The sequence below is a fragment of the Lacerta agilis genome, chromosome 15 (assembly GCF_009819535.1).
Source record: "Lacerta agilis isolate rLacAgi1 chromosome 15, rLacAgi1.pri, whole genome shotgun sequence".
Classification (NCBI taxonomy): Eukaryota; Metazoa; Chordata; class Lepidosauria; order Squamata; family Lacertidae; genus Lacerta; species Lacerta agilis.
Window position 1 is genome coordinate 15,259,690 of NC_046326.1, and position 19,889 is coordinate 15,279,578.

General features: G+C 48.0%; 3 protein-coding genes across 8 annotated transcripts; 2 read left to right on the top strand and 1 right to left on the bottom strand.

Moving 5' to 3' along the window:
* Positions 1-380: 380 nt before the first annotated feature.
* FOXR1 (forkhead box R1) lies at positions 381-3,859 on the top strand. 4 transcript variants are annotated; one of them, XM_033171942.1, is made up of 6 exons: positions 381-568; positions 1,107-1,202; positions 1,617-1,732; positions 2,301-2,536; positions 3,036-3,193; positions 3,433-3,859. In XM_033171942.1, exons 1-6 carry the CDS (start codon positions 448-450, stop codon positions 3,549-3,551), a joined length of 846 nt encoding a protein of 281 aa, XP_033027833.1. In that variant the 5' UTR covers positions 381-447; the 3' UTR covers positions 3,552-3,859. The 4 variants fall into 4 exon arrangements, with proteins under 4 accessions (XP_033027833.1, XP_033027831.1, XP_033027832.1 ...); XM_033171940.1 differs by having other exon boundaries at positions 382-568; positions 2,961-3,193; XM_033171941.1 differs by having other exon boundaries at positions 382-568; positions 2,307-2,536; positions 2,961-3,193.
* Positions 3,860-9,191: 5,332 nt separating this feature from the next.
* CCDC84 (coiled-coil domain containing 84) lies at positions 9,192-16,891 on the top strand. 3 transcript variants are annotated; one of them, XM_033172069.1, is made up of 11 exons: positions 9,194-9,413; positions 9,994-10,160; positions 12,015-12,113; positions 12,713-12,779; positions 12,875-12,937; positions 13,579-13,643; positions 13,818-13,968; positions 14,937-14,967; positions 15,433-15,516; positions 15,653-15,785; positions 16,746-16,891. In XM_033172069.1, exons 1-11 carry the CDS (start codon positions 9,222-9,224, stop codon positions 16,810-16,812), a joined length of 1,119 nt encoding a protein of 372 aa, XP_033027960.1. In that variant the 5' UTR covers positions 9,194-9,221; the 3' UTR covers positions 16,813-16,891. The 3 variants fall into 3 exon arrangements, with proteins under 3 accessions (XP_033027963.1, XP_033027960.1, XP_033027961.1); XM_033172072.1 differs by lacking the exon at positions 12,015-12,113 and having other exon boundaries at positions 9,192-9,413; XM_033172070.1 differs by lacking the exon at positions 12,875-12,937.
* A 786-nt stretch (positions 16,892-17,677) lies between these two features.
* RPS25 (ribosomal protein S25) lies at positions 17,678-19,864 on the bottom strand. The gene is made up of 5 exons (XM_033172346.1): positions 19,733-19,864; positions 19,515-19,610; positions 18,417-18,600; positions 17,838-17,935; positions 17,678-17,735 (listed from the first exon to the last, which is right to left on the bottom strand). Exons 1-4 carry the CDS (start codon positions 19,733-19,735, stop codon positions 17,841-17,843), a joined length of 378 nt encoding a protein of 125 aa, XP_033028237.1. The 5' UTR covers positions 19,736-19,864; the 3' UTR covers positions 17,678-17,735; positions 17,838-17,840.
* Between the last annotated feature and the right edge of the window lie 25 nt (positions 19,865-19,889).

Here is a 19,889-nt window from a genome sequence, read left to right on the forward strand (position 1 = left end):
CTTGGTCTCCGTGGAAAAACCTGGAGACTCCAGGCATGAGAGAGCCCTGATTTTGTAGCGCCAAGCAATGGAGTGGAGTCAAGGTGCTTATAGTCCAGTGTAAATGGGAGTTGCAGCCTGCTGTTTTTGCAAATGGGGGTTTCCTACCACGGCAGTGGGGGAAATGCAGGTGCCCCGAGGCCTCTGGGCAGCCACTGTTGGCGGCTTGGAGGCTCAGCCACGCCTGCGACTGCTGGGTTAGGAGCGCAGAGGCCATGAAGCGTATGGGACAGACTTGGGGGGGACTCCCTGAGAGCCTCGGCTGCAGAGCCCGCAGTCACGTGTCGGGGTAGATCAGCGGCTCCGCCCTCCCTCCTTCCCGGCTCGGGTTCTAAAGGTGCGAAGCGCGCCCCTCCTGGCCCCGCCCCGAAAAGGTCTCTGCCCCGCGGAGTTTGCAGTGTGGTTCTTATGGCGTTGCTCTTGCAAAAGCCGGCTTTTTGGGCCAACCTCCATCTGTGCAGTGGCCTTTGGGACTGGAACATGAGGCAGGAGCTGGGCTTGAGCACTATCTGCGAGGAGCTGCCCCACGGTGAGGCCGGCTTGAAGTTCTTCCTGGCCACTGTGCCCCTTCCCTGGGCGTGCAGGCATTCTGGGGGTAGAAGGAGGCTTGCATGGTCTGGGGGCGGAGAGGAAGGAGGGAGAAAGCCTCTTTGGGCATGTGCAGAGGCAGCAGAGCGCCCCCCCCCCCGCAACTCCGTGGGAAAGGAATAGGTGCCAACCCAGAGGCGCCTCGCTGCCCAAGGAGGAGTGCGCCGCGGGTCAGGCTTGCGCCCACCTGCCACACCGGTGGGAGTTTCCTGGAGTTTGTCCTCGGCCCACCTGAAAGTGTTGGGGGAGCCTCCGCAGCAAGGCTCCGGGGATGTAGGGCAGGAGTGAGTGGGTCAAACGAAGAGCCCTCTCCCAGCCCTACACCAGCCAGCATCTCTTTGAGGCCAGGTTTTCGCGAGCGCCCGCTCCGTCGTGCAGCGACACCATGGGAGGGGGGAGTTGCAGAAGAAACTCAGCTACACGCGAGGAAGCGTGTGTCTGCAGTCGGCCCGCTTAATGTGTGCACTCCTGCCCCCTAGCTCCCGCGGACATCACCAGCGCTGGTGGCCTGATGTGGCCCTCGGAACGGCTGGCGACGGGCAGCCTGACACGGGTCCTGCACCCTCCCGCCCCTGGTAAGCAAGAGGCCGCCGAGCTTCTGTTGAGGAGGGGCGGAATCGACCTTCCACCGGGAATTGCCTTCTCCAGCAACTAGCAGATTGGGATGTCCACCAGCTGTGAGTGGCAGGGAGAGGCTTAAAGGGCAAGGGACATGTAGCAGCTCCGTAGTGGAACACTTCATTTGCGCGCAGAAAATCCCAGGCCCTGTCCCCTTTGGCCTCTCCAAGACAGGGCTGGGAAAGGAGACTCTTGTCTTAAATCCTGGGGTGTTATTGCTGCCAGTCGGTGTTGGCAATACTGAGCTAGAGATCAGTGGTCTGACTTGGCTCTGTAAGGCTACTTTTGATGTTCCTAGGCTTGTTGTGGAGTGTGGGATTGCATGCGACAGCAGGAATCCAGCTGAAACGCTTTGTTTTCTCTCCCTGCAGAGTCTGACCCACAGCCCCACCCGTGGATGTGGGTGAACCCAAACCTGGCCTGCTGCATCCCTGGGCATGTCTCGGTGGTGGTGCCACTGCCTTCATCTTGTCCAGCCACTAGAGAGGTCTGTGGAGACCAGGCCAGCAATTCAATGGCAGAAAGATTACCTTCTGGACTGTTTTGGCACAAGCTATTGCATGGCTCTAATCTGGACTTGCCCTCCTGATTTCAATGGGAGCCACCAGCCTATGTGTCAGTTCTGTTTTTAATTAGTTAATGAAAATATTTGAATCCCACCTTTCAATTTGGTATCAAAACATTGCTAGGAAACAATGCAAAATATTAAAAGCTTCCAAGGAAGGTGGGAATGGGTTGTCAGGGTCAGTCCTCCTTTCTGCAGGGTTTCCCAAATTTGGGTCTCCAGTTGCTTTTGGACTACAACTCCCATCATTCCTAGCTAGCAGTACCAGTGGTCAGGGATGATGGGAATTGTAGTCCAAAAACAGCTGGCGACTCGAGTTTGGTAAACCCTTGTTTGGAGAGCTGGTAACTGTCACGTGTGGAGCAGCTGTGGGGCAAGCCACCTGTCTTGTGGTGCCATTTTTTTCTCTGGCCATGGCTCAATCTGCTGGCCTGTAAATAAAGGAGAAATGTTACAAAAGGGCCCCTGTTTCCTTCCCGCAATCTTACAGTTCCAGGTCCCCCAGGAAGATGATACCTCCCAGCTTTCTCAGAAGACGAGGGGCACCCGTCGGTCTACCTGGGCACCCTGGAAAGCAAAGGTCCTCCGATCCCATGCCAGGAAGCTGAAGAGGACCCTAGGGGACTGGCCCCGCCCACCTCTTAATTACTGCATCCTCATCAGCCTTGCCCTGAGCAGCAGCGTGAGCAGCAGCCTGACAGTGCAAGAGATCTACCAGTTCATAAGGTACCGGCCCCTGAGTGGGTGGGCAGGTGGGGGCCAGGATAGGCCCCCTGAGCAGTGGGGTGGGCAGGTGGGGGGCCAGGAGAGGCAGGTGATGGGTGAAGATGAATCTCAGTGACTAAAGAGGGGACTTCTGACTTTGCCTGGCTTGGCTTAGCTTTGATGCTGCTGTCAAGTTGGTCTTGAAAGCTGCATTTTCTGGCCGGAGTCTCCTATGATTGTGGGCAGCATAACTGGGTGCTAGAAAGCAGCCTGTAATTCCTCCTTCCCCCGGGGCCCTCCCTACACAGTCCATGGGGGTACAAGCATCCCTGGGGATGGAAAAGTAGGCCTACCTTACGCTGCAGTGCTATTGGTGGTTCATCTGCTGCCTCCGTGGGGCCGCCTGCCCTGCCCTAGCCACTCTGCTGACCTCCCTCCCTGCCAGGAAGCACTTCCCCTTCTTCCGCACAGCTCCAGAAGGCTGGAAAAACACCATCCGGCACAACTTGTGCTTCAGCAGCAGCTTTGAGAAGACGGCCGCCTTCGTGTGCCTTGATGGGAACCGCAAGTCCCGCATGTGGAAGTTGACCACAGAGGGATGGCGCAAGTTTCGGGCGGAAACGCAAGAGCTGCCAGAGGACTTGGTGAGGCTGATGCGTCAGAGCATGGACAAGCCAGGTGGGCAGGAGGATGGTGTGCAACTGGAGAGGAGGGTGAGCATGGCCAGGAGGGAAGGTGCCAGAGGAAGGAGATGATGGGACACTGAACAGCTTGAAATAGAGGAAGGATCTGGCAAGCAGTTGCACTTTTAGCAAACCTAACTTTTCTCCGTTGGCTTCCTGAGCATGGAAGTCACCTTGATAAACCAATGGTGCCACTAGCCCTGACAACTTGTATTTGCTTCCCTCTTTCCCCAGAACTGATGAGGTCTCTCTTTGGCCTCGGATCCTCACTAAACCTGGACGGCATGGAGGAAACCCCACTGCAGCCGAGTGTGCATTCTCCAGTATGTATAAAAGAATCTGCTACTTGTTGAAAGGAACAGCTGTGCTAAGAGAGCCAGGCTTGTGGCTTCCTTCTGAAGATATTATTTGGGGTGGAAGAAACCCGAAATTTGCAGATGGAGAGGCAGCTTCCTATGAGAGTAGACCCCCTCCAAAAACAAACAAACACCTGTACAGTGTTTTTCCCTTGCAGCAGGGGAGGTGCCGTGTTTTGTGATGGGAGTAGTCGGTTGAAAGGCACTGTGAAAGAGAATGCATAAACCTGAGTGCTTGAACTTATTTATTTATGGAAAATATGGAGGAAAAAGTATGGTAATAAACAGTTAAAATGTGCACAAAATGGTCAGTGTGTGTGTGTGTTCTTTGCCTCCGTGCATAGGAGCAAACTTCTAGGGGCCGAGGTCCCTTTGGCTCCCCCCCCATAAAATATTTGCGCTCCCCCCCCCCGCAGTTGATGGGCATTGCCATTCAAATGGAGCGTAGGTACTGTGTCATGTAATCAATTATGCGGGGTGGGACTTACCTGCCCTGCAATATTTTATTCAAGTTGGCACCCCTGCCTCTATGGAAAACGCTTTAGGTGGAAAATAACTTCTGCTTGCCCTCCCACCTCAACGGCAGCTTAGGAGTCACCTGCCTTGGGGTGGGGGAGAATCCCAATGGCGGTGACAGGAAAATAGTGGTGAGAGGAATTCAATGCTTGGCTTCAGGCAGGGGCATCTGCACTGATTTATCCAGGGCAGGGCGACCTAAGAATGCAAAACAAAACCCATAAACAGATCTGACTAGCTGCAGCGAATAAGCATGTCAGAAATGTGGGCCTGAGTGGTAGCCAAGCCTAGAACAACCTAGCCACTGAGAAGCTTGTATTCCAGATCAGGTTCTCTGTTGCTTCTCAATGGGTAAAGCTGCTCTCCACCTACAGGCAGAGTTGGTATCCAGCAACGTATTTCTACCCGTTACTGAAAGGCTCCTTTCTTTCCCTGGCACCCTTCAGCCTGTATTACTGCACGGTTGCTACATCCATCTTCACAGTCTACCCCCATTCTAATGTGTCAGGCCAAGCCCACTAGGCCACTTCATGGACCCCATACAGTACTCCAACTTCCTCTACTCTTCAGAAAAATGTGTAAAGTGTTATGTTATTCTGCATGCCCGATTTATCTCTGGCACAGCTACAGCTCCTGCAATACTGCTCTAATAATTGTGTGGACGTTAATAATTGTGAGCTATCTGTTGGGTTTGAAATTATACCTAAGCCAGTCTGATGTCAGTACTGTTTGTTTAAGAAATAGAAGAAACAGGTGCCGGTGCTTTGTTTTTAATTGGCTGAAGCGTGGGCGTTACTCTGAGTAAATAAGGCTCTGTTGCAAAGCATTTAGTGCTCCTAGCCTTGGGAGTTGGTGGGCATTTGAAGGTTGGGAGTATGGGAGTGAAAGTTCTTAGATAAAGTACAGTTGATTTAGTGTAACAGTCTCTGAAAAAGGCTAGAAACTGACGGAGAGGTTTTTTTATAATAAAATTTATTTACTTTATTACATCTATACAAAAGAAAAAAAGAACATTGAATAAAAAACAAACGATAACCAAAGAATAACAATGTTAAAAGATTACATGTTGAATTCTTCCTAAAAAACCACGGAGAGTTTTTTACTTTGTTTATGTAAATTAAACTCTAGTTTGAGAAAGCCTTCCTTTTCCCCCCTCTGGTGCCTGCTTTAGTCAAAGTTAATTTTTCTGTTGCGTTTATTCTTTAACTCTGCGGGAAGCATACTTTAATGGGCCACTGTTAACTGGGGTGTAAGTCATAGCTGTCAACTTTTCCCTTTTCTTGCGAGGAATCCTATTCGGAGTAAGGGAATTTCCCTTAAAAAAAGGGAAAAGTTGACAGCTATGGTGTAAGTTCTTCTTTTGCACCTTTTAGTTCAGTACCCAGTTTCCCCCCATTCCTATCTGCAAGTGCAAAGAAAATTAAAAAATAAAAGTTGGCACAAGCACAACCACTATTCCACCAGATTAAACTGGAATAAATGGCTTCTGTTGTAACATGGGGATCGTGATTCAGCAAGTGATTTCAGCTCTGACATAGCAGGCAGGAGACACATGGGCGTACCGAAGGGGGGGCAGGAGGGGGCAGATGCCCCCCCCCTAGAAGCCAGCTGCCCCCCCCCAAAGCAGCCTTGAGTCCCTGGCAGGACATGGAAACGCAAACACGCTTCATGCCCCACCAACTATATATGTCTGGTGGCAGTTGCGGAGGAAGGGGGGAGCGGCAAAGCACCTGAAAGAGCTGGCTGGGGGGGGGGCGCCAATCAGCACCCCCGGCAGCCGGGCGGATGGCGCAGCTGCGCCAATTGGCAGCCCCGGTGGCGCTCCTTCCCTCCCAGCAAAGTGGCTGCCCGTCCCCCTCCCTCCAGGCTGACTCTCTGGCAAACCAGCAGCTCGTGAGCAACAGCACCGGCAAAGCTCCTCCGTCTCCCCCACTCGCTGCAAAGCGGCTCCCCTGGCTTTTCTGTGCTTTTATCCTATGCTTTTCTTGGGAGGAAAACCCGCGGGGTTGACTTCCGAGTAAACCTGCTTGGAAGCCGCCTCACCCTCTGCTTTTGTCTTCCACAAAATCAACACCATTAAAGCTCCGCAGCAGCTACTTCCCACCTCCAGAAGATCCCGGTTTCAGCTGTGTATCCCCCACCACCACCTCACCCGTCTTTCAGATAATTCTTCCTGTTACAACCCTCTGCTCAGCTCCCGTGTTTTCCTCCTATTTTATTTTGTGTGGACCCTGATTTCCTCCCGCCCCTCATCCGTACGGAAGAGATTGGGAGGGGGTTGTTTAGGCTGTGAGGGTCAGGTATCGCGCACAACTGCCCCGGGATTGTTGAGCGAGGCAAACTCTCCTGTACATTTGCAAAGTCGTCATGATCTCCACCTCCCTCTCCCCACCCCACCCCCTCCTAGAATCCTAGAGTTGGAAGAGACCACAAGGGCCATCCAGTCCAACCCCCTGCCAAGCAGGAAACACCATCAAAGCATTCCTGACAGATGGCTGTCAAGCCTCCGCTTAAAGACCTCCAAAGGAGACTCCACCACACTCCTTGGCAGCAAATTCCACTGTCCAACAGCTCTTACTGTCAGGAAGCTCTTCCTAATGTTTAGGTGGAATCTTCTTTCTTGTAGTTTGAATCCATTGCTCCGTGTCCGCTTCTCTGGAGCAGCAGAAAACAACCTTTCTCCCGCCTCTATATGACATCCTTTTATATATTTGAACATGGCTATCATATCCCCCCTTAACCTTCTCTTCTCCAGGCTAAACATACCCAGCTCCCTAAGCCGTTCCTCATAAGACATCGTTTCCAGGCCTTTGACCATTTTGGTTGTCCTCCTCTGGACACGTTCCAGCTTGTCAGTATCCTTCTTGAACTGTGGTGCCCAGAACTGGACACAGTATTCCAGGTGAGGTCTGACCAGAGTGGAATGCAGTGGTACTATTACTTCCCTTGATCTAGATGCTATACTGCTATTGATGCAGCCCAGAATTGCATTGGCTTTTTTAGCTGCTGCATCACACTGTTGACTCATGTCAAGTTTATGGTCTACCAAGACTCCTAGATCCTTTTCACATGTACTGCTCTCAAGCCAGGTGTCACCCATCCTGTATTTGTGCCTTTCATTTTTCTTTTTGCCCAAGTGTAGTACTTTACATTTTCCCCTGTTAAAATTCATCTTGTTTGCTTTGGCCCAGTTCTCTAGTCTGTTAAGGTCATTTTGAAGTGTGATCCTGTCCTCTGGGGTATTAGCCACCCCTCCCAATTTGGTCATCTGCAAACTTGATCAGGATGCCCTCAAGCCCATCACCCAAGTCATTGATAAAGATGTTGAATAAGACTGGGCCCAAGACAGAACCCTGTAGCACCCCACTAGTCACTTCTCTCCAGGATGAAGAGGAGCTGTTAATGAGTACCCTTTGGGTTCGGTCAGTCAGCCAGTTACAAATCCACTGAATGGTAGCATTGTCTAGCCCGCATTTTACCAGCTTCTTTACAAGAATATCATGGGGCACCTTGTCAAAGGCCTTGCTGAAATCAAGATAGGCTACATCCACATCTGTCAAAAAATGAGATCAGATTGGTCTGACATGACTTATTTTTCAGAAACCCATGCTGACTTTTAGTGATCACAGCGTTCCTTTCTAGGTGCTCACAGACCATTTGCTTAATGATCTGCTCTAGAATCTTTCCTGGTATTGATGTCAGGCTGACTGGGCGGTAATTGTTTGGGTCTTCTCTCTCCCCCCTTTTGAAAATAGGGACAAAATTTGCCCTCCTCCAGTCTGCTGGGACTTCGCCTGTTCTCCAGGAATTCTCAAAGATTATTGCCAGTGGTTCTGAAATCACCTCTGCCAGTTCTTTTAATACTCTTGGATGTAGTTCATCTGGCCCTGGAGACTGTACATCTAAACTAGCCAAGTATTCTTGTAAACTAGTTAGCTGAGTTGGTTTTCCTTGTCTGGGTGTTTTGTACCTCAAAGGTTGTCACACTTTACAAAGCGGGCAGTCTTCTGTCTTGCTGAGTTAGTTTTTAAATCAATTATTTCAGAAGGTCCAGTCCCTAAAAAAAGCTCAACAACCCCCCAAAACTGCCAGATTTTAATTCTGAAAGTAGATCACAGTTGGCCACCCCTGGTATAAGACATGTAACTAGAATAAAAAAAATAAAAAAATCAAGCAAATAATTGTAATAACTACCGTAATAAAGCACTGCTATAATTATATATAATTTTCCTAAAATTTTGGTTTCATTCGCCTTTCCGTGCTGAAATGTCACAACCTGAACGACCATGGCTTGCCCCCCCCCCCCTAGTTTTGATCCTGGGTACGCCCCTGAGGAGACAGCTTCTTCAAGTAACACTCTTTATTCAGACAAACAAGACGGGGGAACTGAGGAGAGAGATGCTACATTTATAGGAACAGAAAGACTGGCTAGAAGGGATACATCTTGGAGAGAACAATCTCAAGCAATCACAAAGCTGCCTTTTGGTGGGAACCAATAAGACTGAGGATCCAAATGCAGCAACTTAAATGAACCAATAGTAGCTGTTCCTTCTGGAACAGGAAGGCAGCTACTTTTCCCTAATGTGAATACATACAGTAATAATGCAGATATGATAACCCTTGAATCAATACACAACAGCTTCAAAACAGATTTAAGAAATAAAACTCCTGTTCTCCGGACAAGCCAGGGCTGTCGCCTTCATTCAGGCCAAGAAGGGGGCTTGCTAAGCAACGAGGTGGCAGGGGGATGTGCCTCCCGCAGCTATGATGACGGAATCATAGAATTGTAAGGGAACTAAGGGGCAATCTAGTCCAACCCGCTGCTATGCAGGAACCCTGCTCCTGACTTTGCCTCCTTCAGCTCGCGCGGGGTTCAGGACGAGGAGCAGAAACGAGAGGGCCTCTGAGCACGTGCTGGATGCTCCTCAAGCCTGAGCAAGGCCCAAGGAGCAGCGCGCGCCTTCCCGGGGCTCTGGATCCCGCAACATGCCGAGCGATTCCTTTTCCTCGCCAGCGGGGGAGGAGCGCGCGGCAGCAGGTTGCCGTGCGTGGGTGGGAATGACGTAATCCTGCAGTTCTGTGGACGGCAGCCAGGGGCCGCCCTCGCCGCGAGACCCGCCTCCTTGGCCGGCCGCTTCCGGGATTTGCAAAATGGAGGACGGGGGCGGCGGCGGCGGGGTTGATGGCGATCGGGGCGAGGGGCCTGGCGCCGTTCCCATGGCGACGACGCTGTTCCGCTGCCCACTCTGCCGGTGCAGCGCTTTCGCCGGTCGGCGCAGCCACCTCTACAGCGCGGGGCACCAGAGGCGGCTTCGCGGGGTGCTCGCCCGCCTGAAGGAGAAAGTACGGCCCCGGAGCCCCAGGGATAGGCGCGGAGGGTCGGGTGAAGTGCCCGAAGGCAGCCGGGCCGAGTTTCGTGCAAGGCTGCACCCTTCGCATTTCTGCCTGCCCGGCTGCGGGTGGCCTGTCCAAGGAGGAGCAAGGAGTGGGCGGGTGGGGTGCTGGTTCTGCAGCCGGTCCGAAAGGGCGCCAGCTGCTCTCCAGAGAGATTTCACAGGGTCATAGAGCTGGAAGGGAACATCAGGGTCATCTAGTCCAACCCCAAGGGTGGGGGGTCACAAAAATGATTGAAAGTACTCAATTAATTGAGGTTCTGCCACCCCCACCCCCCTAGCAGATGCCTCAACTTTGGCTGATCTCCTAACAAAAGTTCAACAACTTTGGCTGCTCCCCCCCCTTAACAAAAATCCTGCCTACGCCCATGTCCAGCCCCCTGCAATGCAGGAATGTTTTTGCCCAACATGGGGCTTGAACCCACGATCCTGAGATTCAGAGGCTTATTATGCACCTCCAACTGAGCCATCCTTCACACAAGTATTTCCCCCTCCTTCTCACTTTTGCTTCTCTTTTACATTTTGCTCAGGTGGCCGCAGCGCGGAAGATGCTCAAGCGGGCCTTGGTGGTGCCTTTTGACCCTGGGGAGCATGAGCGACAATTCTGGTGCGTTTGCTGCAGGCAGGAGGTGAAGTTGCACCTGAGCCAGGGGTCCTTGGCTGTGCTGCATGGCGGCCTTCTCCAGCACATGGCCAGGTAAGCTTGGAGAAGAGTCTCCACTCATGCAGGCCAACTCTTGCCTGGAGCATGAGGTGGGGGGTGTCTGGAACATGAATAGCTTTGTTTGGCTACCTTATTTACATCTTGATTTTATTTGCTTTACCTACTAATCGTAACAAAGTTATTTTTGAAGGAGAAAGGTGCACAAGCAATTTTCATAGCCAATCAATTATATACAGTGGTACTTCGGGTTACATATGCTTCAGGTTACAGACGCTTCAGGTTACATACTCCGCTAACCCAGAAATAACGCTTCAGGTTAAGAACTTTGCTTCAGGATAAGAACAGAAAGCATGCTCTGGAAGCGCAGCGGCAGTGGGAGGCCCCATTAGCTAAAGTGTTGCTTCAGGTTAAGAACAGTTTCAGGTTAAGAACGGACCTCCGGAACAAATTAAGTACGTAACCAGAGGTACCACTGTACTGGATTGTATCAGTAACCCAGTTTGCAGTCTGAAACATGGGAATCGTAGTAAGTTGGTGGCAGTTTTCAGCAGTCAAAGCAAAACTGGCTGTTTTCAGAGTCACCTTGTTTATATTATTTGCAGGTACATTCCAGTTTTCTTCCAATTAATGAAACAGTGGAGCATATTTTTCATAGTTGTTATACACATACCCCAGACAACTCCTCTGCTCACCTCTTCCTTGCTAATTAGGCTCCTGGGAGTGAGTCAAAAACTGATATAGTGCTAAATGTGGATATGACTTTGAGTGGAATCAAATTTGATTTTTCCATGCTTGTAATGAGGCCCTTTTTGTGAGTGTCCATGCCTGCCCTTGGCTTCTGATACAGACATCTTTCACAGCATGCAGAATTGCTTAAGTTGTTTTCCTCTGAGATTATCCTTCAAGGGTTACATAGTTTAGATTAGAGATGAGGAGTCTGTGGCCCTCCATATATATATTATAATAATAATATTTTTTAATCTAAACACAGAACAATCAATGCAAACAAAACAAATGATATTGGTCAACAGGTACAAAATAGTTTTATATTACAGATACAAGCCCAAAATGACTTCATCCCTTTCATGTCAGGTAACCTAACTAATAAACATTATGAGTTACAGCGGGTCAAGACTCCTATGAAATAAAATAAATAATAATAATAATAATAATAATAATAAATGAAATAAATATAAGCCAATCAGTATCAAAGGTATCCTTTTGAGTTTCTCTGTTATGATGTGTGAGATTATCCTTCAAGGCTAAAAACCATATTGCATGTATTGCACTCACCGGCATTCTTCCAATTTAATAATTTTCCAATTGTGCTGCCACTAAAATATGATTTAACAAATTCTTATATGGGAGATTTTATCACAGCCTCTAAGGACAGTAAAACAACCCTGGCTCCATGTCAACATTTCTTTGAAAGAGGTCAGTAAACACATTGGCCCCAAAGAGCTGCATGTACCTTTGGACATTCCCACCATAAGTGAATCAACACGTCTGTGTTCTGGCAGCCCCACCAACACAGAAGTGACAAAGCACCATTAATAGAGTGCAGTTAAACAGCTCCAGTTCCATCTATGTAAGTTTCATCATAGACACCTACATTTTAGCAGAGATTATCTTAAATAGGAGGAGTAAGCCATAAAACCACTCATTCTCCGACCTGGCCCTACAGGTATTGTTGAATTCCTATCTACCCCAGCCAGCACAAACAACTGTCAGGGATGATGGAAGTTAGATTCCAGCAACATCTGGAGAGCCACAGGGATTAACACTGCCACCTGGACAAATGAATATGAACTGTAGCCTGGGCAGTCCTGTTAAAAGTTTGTGTCTTTCTCACTCTTAAGGTGTTTGGGTCTTTTATTCCTTTTCAAGCGTTGAACATAAGAAAGCAGTCTATGCATTCTGGTGGGAGAACAGAGCAGACCCTAGCCTGAAGTCACGCTTCTTGGTTTCCTCTGAGGATTATGAGCTGTGAGTAGACACTTTGCCAGTTAGTTTATGTGGCATTTTGTTTGCTAGATTAGCTAGTCCACCTCTTTGGCGCAGAAGGAAGCTGCTTTATGCCATCAAACCATTCATCCATCTTGTTCCACGTGGGAATTATCATTAGTGGGCAATCTGCAACCATAGAGACACCCTTGGCCTAATTTCAAAAGCCTTCCCCAAATACTAAGTCCGTATCGCTGGCAGAAATCATCTCTGTGTCTCTGCTGATTAGCTTCTGGTCAGGTATCTCCACATGTTGCCAGCATATGGCCTTTGTCAGTTATTCCCAAGAGGGAATGTAGCCCCTTGGCCAAAGGAGAAGGATTAATTTATTAGAGGGCCTGATGGTGGGACAGGGTTAGGTGTTGACCATACCTGGTCATTTCAGGCCTTTGATACTGTTCCTCCTACACTGCTGGGGCTCCCAAAGTAATCACTCATTCAAGCCGGAATAATTTTTATGTAAAATCGTTTTAGATTTTCTTGTTGTACCACCTGTCTTCTGTGGTAGAGGCAGCAAAAGGCCACTGCCTCGGTTCAAGTTGTTGCTCCACAAACTGATACAACTTTTGAATCTGTTTCAGCTTCAAGGCATCACTCTCCAAAGCTCTGGATGCTTATGAGGAAAAAGAAGATGAGCTCATTCAAGAGGTGAGGACAATAATGTGTTTTGAGTGTGTAGTAGGAATTTGGGTTTCTCCTCTGATTCAGGTTCTCATTGTGTCTTCTGCCTACCCCAATTCCAGGTGGCTGCTCGCATCAGAGAGGTGGAGCAGAGACGGCAAGAAGTAGTGCAGGCTGCCTTAGAGGTTTGTGTGCCCAGGATGCAGATGGGCAGTATCCACCATTATGTTCACAACTGTTTCTGTGCCCCTGGCCTTTCTCTCTAGTTGTGCTGTTGCCCTGAAACATGCGATTTCTCTTTCAACCACAAGGGAAGGTGGTGAATGTCCCCAGCAGTGACTATACAAGCAGCACACCTCATCTCTCATGTCTAGTTTATATTTCATTTGTATGGCCTTCCTTTTCTAACCCCCTTTGTTAGCACTTCCAGGCTACAGAGCAGAAACGCCTGGCTGCAAGTTTACAGCTGTTGTTTGTGGTCTGGGGCACCCCCACCTCTTGAATGCCCTTTCTGTGCCTTTCCCTCCCGAAAATGCAAAGTACTTTACCGGCCACTGTTTGCTCTGTTGACAATAAAGCATTAAAATATCCCATCTAATTAGCTTCTTTTCCTTAAGTGTTGGTTAGAGGGCATCTGTGGCCAAAGCTTATTTGTAGACCTCTATTTCCCTCCAATGCAAGAGCATGTCTCTGGCCATTATCTCTTGATGGGCATTGGTTGGATTCCTTCCACCTTATTACTAGTGATTTCATTCCAAGGTTGTCCTACAGAGCAGACTTTACTATTGTCTCTTGAAACAAGTGTTTTTTCCTGAATCAAACTCAGCAACAGGCAGAGACAGAGCTGTGCAATGGAGCTGCCACCGCCAATGCTTTTACAGGAAGCCCAAGGTAAGAGTTGTTTAGTCATGGTTATCAGTGGTGTTTGCTTTAGAGGCCTTAATGACTCCATACATCAAGGGCCCTTTCTGCCCTTTGTAATACTGTATGGCCTTTTCAATCCCTGGGTACCAAAATGTGCCCATATACTTTCTGCTTTACTCAATAAATTATCCTGTGTTGTAGTGACTCTGCTTTTGCCACGGAAGAACAAGAGCAGCTTGGGCCAAGCAGAAACCTGACATTTCTTGAAGGACACCCTGGATCTGCATACAGAACCGTGCCAGAGTCAGAGTGGCAGGAAGCAGGACAGTCTTTAACTTTTATTGGCCATCAGGTAGGCAGATGGGAGCCCACTTCATCTCTTCACAATGACCCATTTGTCCTCAAAAGCCTTTTAGTTTGGGGTTCTGGATGAATACAGTGGTACCTTGGGTTAAGTACTTAATTCGTTCCTGAGGTCCGTTCTTAACCTGAAGCGTACTTAACCTGAAGCACCACTTTAGCTAATGGGACCGCCTGCTGCTGCTGCACCGCCAGAGCATGATTTCTGTTCTTAAGCGGAGTTCTTAACCTGAGGCGTACTTAACCTGAGGTACCACTGTAGGGTGTGATTATGCTTTATTCTCATGGTGGTACAGATTTTATTGTGTTAAATGGTTGGGTATCACTGAGATAGTTTTTTTAAAATTATTGTAGTTTAACTGGTTGAAGATTTTCTTTAGAAAGCAGAATATAAATCTGTTGGGGGGGGGAAATCCACTGCAGGTGCCTTATACTGCCATGAATGGCTTCTGACTTGATTAGCAGAGCTCCTACACAAGTGGCAGACCAGCAAACAGTCTGGTGGTCCCTTACTTTTATTGCACATAGTAGGATATGCCCCATTCCCAGCTTGATATAAGATTTGGCTGGCACCTTCATTATACATCTTTAGGCAGTAGTCGAAAATGTTCTTCAGTCAGGCCTTTGGCTGATTATTATCCTATTCCCTTTTAAATGTGTTTGTGGGAGAGGGGTTTATTGGTTTGTTTTTTTATTGTTTTTATTTTGCATTTTGTGTTTTTATCTTGTATTTTTATGTTGTGAACCACCAAGATCTATGGATGTAGGGTGTAATACAAATTTAATAAATTTGTGAACATGGGGAATTGGAATTGGGAGTTACATTACTTTTAAAAGCTGCACTGTATAATTAAATGCAGCTCTTGCTCCTTCTTTGCAGCAATGGCAGCTGCCTCTTTACATACTTCCTCTCTCTAAATCATTTCTACCTTGGTTTTCCCTTTGCTTTTTTGAACACAGGAGCCAGCAGAGCACGGCAACATTTACACAGGTATGCTAGCAAATATTTGATTGCTCCACTTTCTGAAACATGATTTTGACCTGTCTTATGATGAGGTTTAATAAACTCTGGTCTTACATGAGAAAGATCCTAACTGTGGTTACAACTAGAGAATGCCCACACACTCAGATTCTTAAGAATAGGCACATTAACAGAAACATAGGAAGCTGCCTTATACAGACCACTTGACACTGTGACTTACAGTGGCTCTCTGAGGTTCCAGAATCTTTCCCAGCCCTACCTGTACACACCAGTGTTTGCACCTTGTACCTTTTGCATGTAAAGCATGTGCTCTGCCACGGAGGTTTCAACCCTTGTTCAGAAAGGTAAAAAATACTAAAGACACCTTATTGCATTATTTGGAAAGATAATGGCCCCAGAGATGGGGAGGCTGCCATTTGACACAGAGGTAAGAAGAATGGGGCTGCTCTAACTTGTCATCCTCCCATACTTTAGGGGCCAAACCCCCTTGGCTGATGGAGGAGGAAGGGGAAAGTACAGCACAGATTGGACCTTCGTACGAAGAATTTCTCAAGGAAAGTGAGTATGCAGAAATTTGGCCCTGTAGTCAGGACTCGTACTATGACACCAGCTCACCTGCTGGAAATCAAAGTGAGACTAGAACTCCAATTGAGGCTTGAAAAACGATTTCTTCCCCACCCTCCTTTCTTTAAAGAAGAGAAACAGAAGCTGAAGAAGCTTCCACCTAATCGTGTTGGTGCCAACTTTGATCACACCTCTCAGACAGGAGAAGGGTGGCTCCCCTCTTTTGGGCGGGTTTGGAACCATGGCAGGAGGTGGCAGTCCAGGTAAGCCTCTGTGCACAATTTGCTTCCTTTATAATGTATCTGTACATGCTGGACAATACAGCAGCTTTTACAGGGTAGGCTCTGTAGCTGGCTCTCTAGCACCTTGGCTCTTACAAAGAAAACCAGATGTGGTAGATCTTTGGTTGAATTCTACCAGGCACTTGTTCCCAAACATTCAGCAAATATTAGTTGAGTCTTAGACTCCAGCATTTTGAAAATACACTGGCTTTGTAAAACTAACGCTTTCTGGTTGGCCACAGAAATTTTAGTTTTATCTTTTAAGTAGAGTACGTGTTAACTGAAGTTATTTGTCCTGGTATATTATTTCTGGTTTTTTTAACTGACCTGCGTCACTTCCCTTCACTTTCATTAATTGACAAAACGGCAAGAAGTGCCTTTTATTAGCTATGGTTGTTTCTAAATATAGCCTGCCCAGTGCTGCATGCTCAAGATAACCTGGAGTCTGGATTACTATAATCTGTTTCCATAGAACTACCTTTGAATAATGGTCCAGAAAATTTAGCTTTTTTTCTGGACCTATGCAGCAACACCTGTTCTGCAAGATCTGCACAGGCTGTCAATACATTACTGGGCCCAATTTTGATACGTAGAACCTTAAGTCCCTGATGGTGTACATTTCTTTTTTATGACCTGCCCTGAGATCAGGGTAGAGGACTTCTGGCTGAACAGTGATAGAGCCTTCCCTGTATACTATTAAAATTCCCCCCTTTGCAAATGTCAGTTGCCTCTACTTTGTATTTCAAGGCCAGGTCAAAACACACCTGCTTATCCAAGCCTTTGGTGAATTTAACACTTTGAAAAATATATGGTATGGGAGTTTATTCTCCCCCTGCCCCCCAATTAAAATAACTTGCAGTACACTCATTTGTAAGGGAATGAATAGGGTGGCTCTGCAACTGATGTGGTGGCTGGTTCATTCTTTTAAGCTTCTTTTTCTAGACATCAGTTCAAATCTGAAGCACAGAAACACCCTGGCCCTAAAAGGAAACAGCAAAAAACTGACTGAAGAGAAGAAAGGCCGGATTCAATTACAGAAGGTTGTGCAGCCTGAGAAGAGGCCAGATGAAAATTTCTTTTTGAGCATTCTGTATGTCAAGTATCATGTGTTTGTTCTATAGTAAAGTATCATTAAATATAAAATATGTTTTAAAATTTCACTCATCTCAACTCATTATTTTAAACAGAGAGCCCCTCTATGGCAGTTATTGTAAAAGTTGGGAACATATTCTTATCCCTGGCTGTTCTAAGGGCTTACTTTTCTCTTGTAAATTTTTTTTATTAAAAGACACTAGCTCACTTTGTGCAACATGCCACATTTACCCCAAAGGGCTAACCATTTCACATTCTGTTTGCACAGTATCCAGTAGGAATATGGTGTCATGCAAGCCTGCTCCAGTGCGAGGTCTCAAATTTCCTACATGCAGAGGATTCACTTCCAACAGCTCTCAACTCCTTGACACCTTACTGGACTGAACACCCCCTAATGTCCTGGCTGCTTGAGTGGGTGGTTAAGCACCACCTCTTCATCAGAACCCGCCTACATCAAGGCCTTTAAATCTGGACAGCTGGGAGTCTTTTATTCCTCCACTAGGATCTAATATGCTGTTATAAGAGACCAGAAGCCTGTTTATAAGTAGCTCCCATGATAGCCTCATTGGCACAGTAAGAACAAAGACTGGGTGGTAGTATCTGCATGTTTTATGTCATGGGCTCAGGGCATAATTTTTTAGGTACCGGTACATACCCATGCACTTGCAGGCCAGCTTGGTATGAAAGTGAGTAAAGGCTTTTCAACAACTGATTGCCTATGGTCCCTGACTATTAGAAACAAAGCTGTACTTAACTGCACTGAGCAGAAAACCACACAAAACTTCAGGAGTTCAAATTTTTATTTTTGTGATTTACAGAGTCAAAAAACCTCCCAAGAACCTGAAAAACAAACAGATAATTAATTAGAACCATTTGCCTGTTAAACAACTGCCATGATAGAATTCCACCAAGCCATACCGCTAGCACTGAGAAGCAGCTCACCTTTTATGCGTCCTCCCCAGCAGGTGGTGCATCACCCCCCTTGGTGTTTCGGGTGTAGATGACCTGGGCTCTGTGCTTGGACACCAGTTTGATTAGGCCTGGCAAAAGGACAGGACAGTTCAGTTCAATATGAAGGAAAGCAGAGCTTTTAAAAGTAACATACCAACCAACTTCCTATACGTATAAAAATACATCTGTGGAGCTGTCACTTGTTCATTACAGTGCTCACAATTAAGGTAGAGGCTTTTGTAATAAATACCAGTGTTGTACTCCTAGGGATATTCTGTATTCATGCATGCAACACTGATGACAGTTGCCAGCTACCTGCCAGTTTAGCACCCTATTTTGCTATTGCCAAACAAATGAGAGACAGACTCCCAACACACACATTCATGAGTTAAGTAGGGCTGCTATCAGTGACCCCCAAACACCTTAATTTAAGCTAAGGGTAGCCAATGATAAGGGATGATGGGAGCTGTAGTCTAATAACATCTGGAGAATGCCATGTTGGCTACCCTTGGTTTAAGTAGCCACAGATAGCCCTTTCCACTGAGGCACTGAATTTTGCTATGTTGTTACCTTTGCTGAGAAGCTCCTGGAGCGCAGCTCTAGCCAAGGAGCCTCGAATCTTCAGCCTTTCGGAGACCACAGCAGGTGTGATGAGTTTGTAGTTTGGCACCTCCTTGCACAGCTTGTCGTAAGTAGCTTTGTCAAACAGAACAAGGTTGTTCAACTTGTCTCTTACTTTCCCTTTGGACCACTTCTGCTCAAGGAAGGAAGGAAGGAAGGGGAAAAGCAGTTAAAGCTTTAAAAGCCCAAATGACACAGAGTTATTAAGGTGCTGAGGGCTTTATACTGGTAAGGTTTTAAGTGTGTGCATACACCAGTCTGCCAACCTGGTATCCTCCAGATGCTTTGGCCCTTCAACCGCAGCCAGCACTGCAGTTAGATGCAGCTTATGGGCATTGTGGCCCAAAATGCTGGAGAGCACAATGTGTATTATATTTTAATATCCCATCTTTCCCTCAAGGGGCTGAAGGTGTTGTACATGGTTCTCTCCCCTTCCCATTTCCCCACACATCAAGGTGGGAATTTGAATCCAAGTCCCACTCGCTCTAACCACAATGCCACATGAGTTCACCATCAAAGCTTAAGGTAGGCAAGCACTGCTACATAAAATTCCACATGTTCCTTTCCCATCTGCAAGTGCTCCTATCTGCCAACACAGCAGCAGACTACCCTTTGGAAAGTGATACAAATAAATTTCAGCACCAATTTGAACAAATTTTATGTAGCCATCTCTATATGCCTATACAACATTGCTTCACAAAGACTACTTCCACCACGTATAACTTCTTGCATTTGCATATACGCTGCAAAAGGAGACGATATACCACTTCAGGCGCCCCGGCACATTGGGCAGTAAGGTAAACCTCGTTATTTATTGAAAAAGCCCGCGAGACCATTCAAAAGCACGGCCCTTCGCCCGCCCCCCGAAGTGGTACAGACCACTCCGCAAGGCGGGCCCGGCCCGGCGTGGTCCTCCACGTGCCTTTTCGGAGCACGCGATACGTTAGTGCCAAGAAGGGGGAGGGGGGGCTCCTCCGTGCACGCGCCTCTGGAGAAGAGCACGGCGGCTCCGCGCCGGTCCCGCTCCGACGACCCTCCCAGGCCCACCTTCTTCTTGGCTTTTCCGCCGGACTTGTTGACGGGGTCCTTGTCCTTCTTGGCCGACTTGCCCGCGTCCTTCTTCTTCTTATCGTCCTTTGGCGGCTGCGGGGAGAAAAAGGGAGAGGAAAGCGATGAGGAGAAGGCGAAGGACAACCGCAGCAGGGAGCGAGAGAGAGAGAGAGAGTAGCGGCCTAGTCACCCCCGCCCCGCATTTCGGGGCCTACCATGGTGCAGTCGGAGCGGCTACAGTCGCTGCTTCTCCCTCAGCGATTTCCGGCCAGAAAGGAAGGCGCCGGCGTGGGCAGGCCGGGAAACCCCGTAGCCGAGGGTCCCTTCCGGGGCGGCACCGGAAGAGATGCTCAGGCAGGGAGCTGGGCGGGG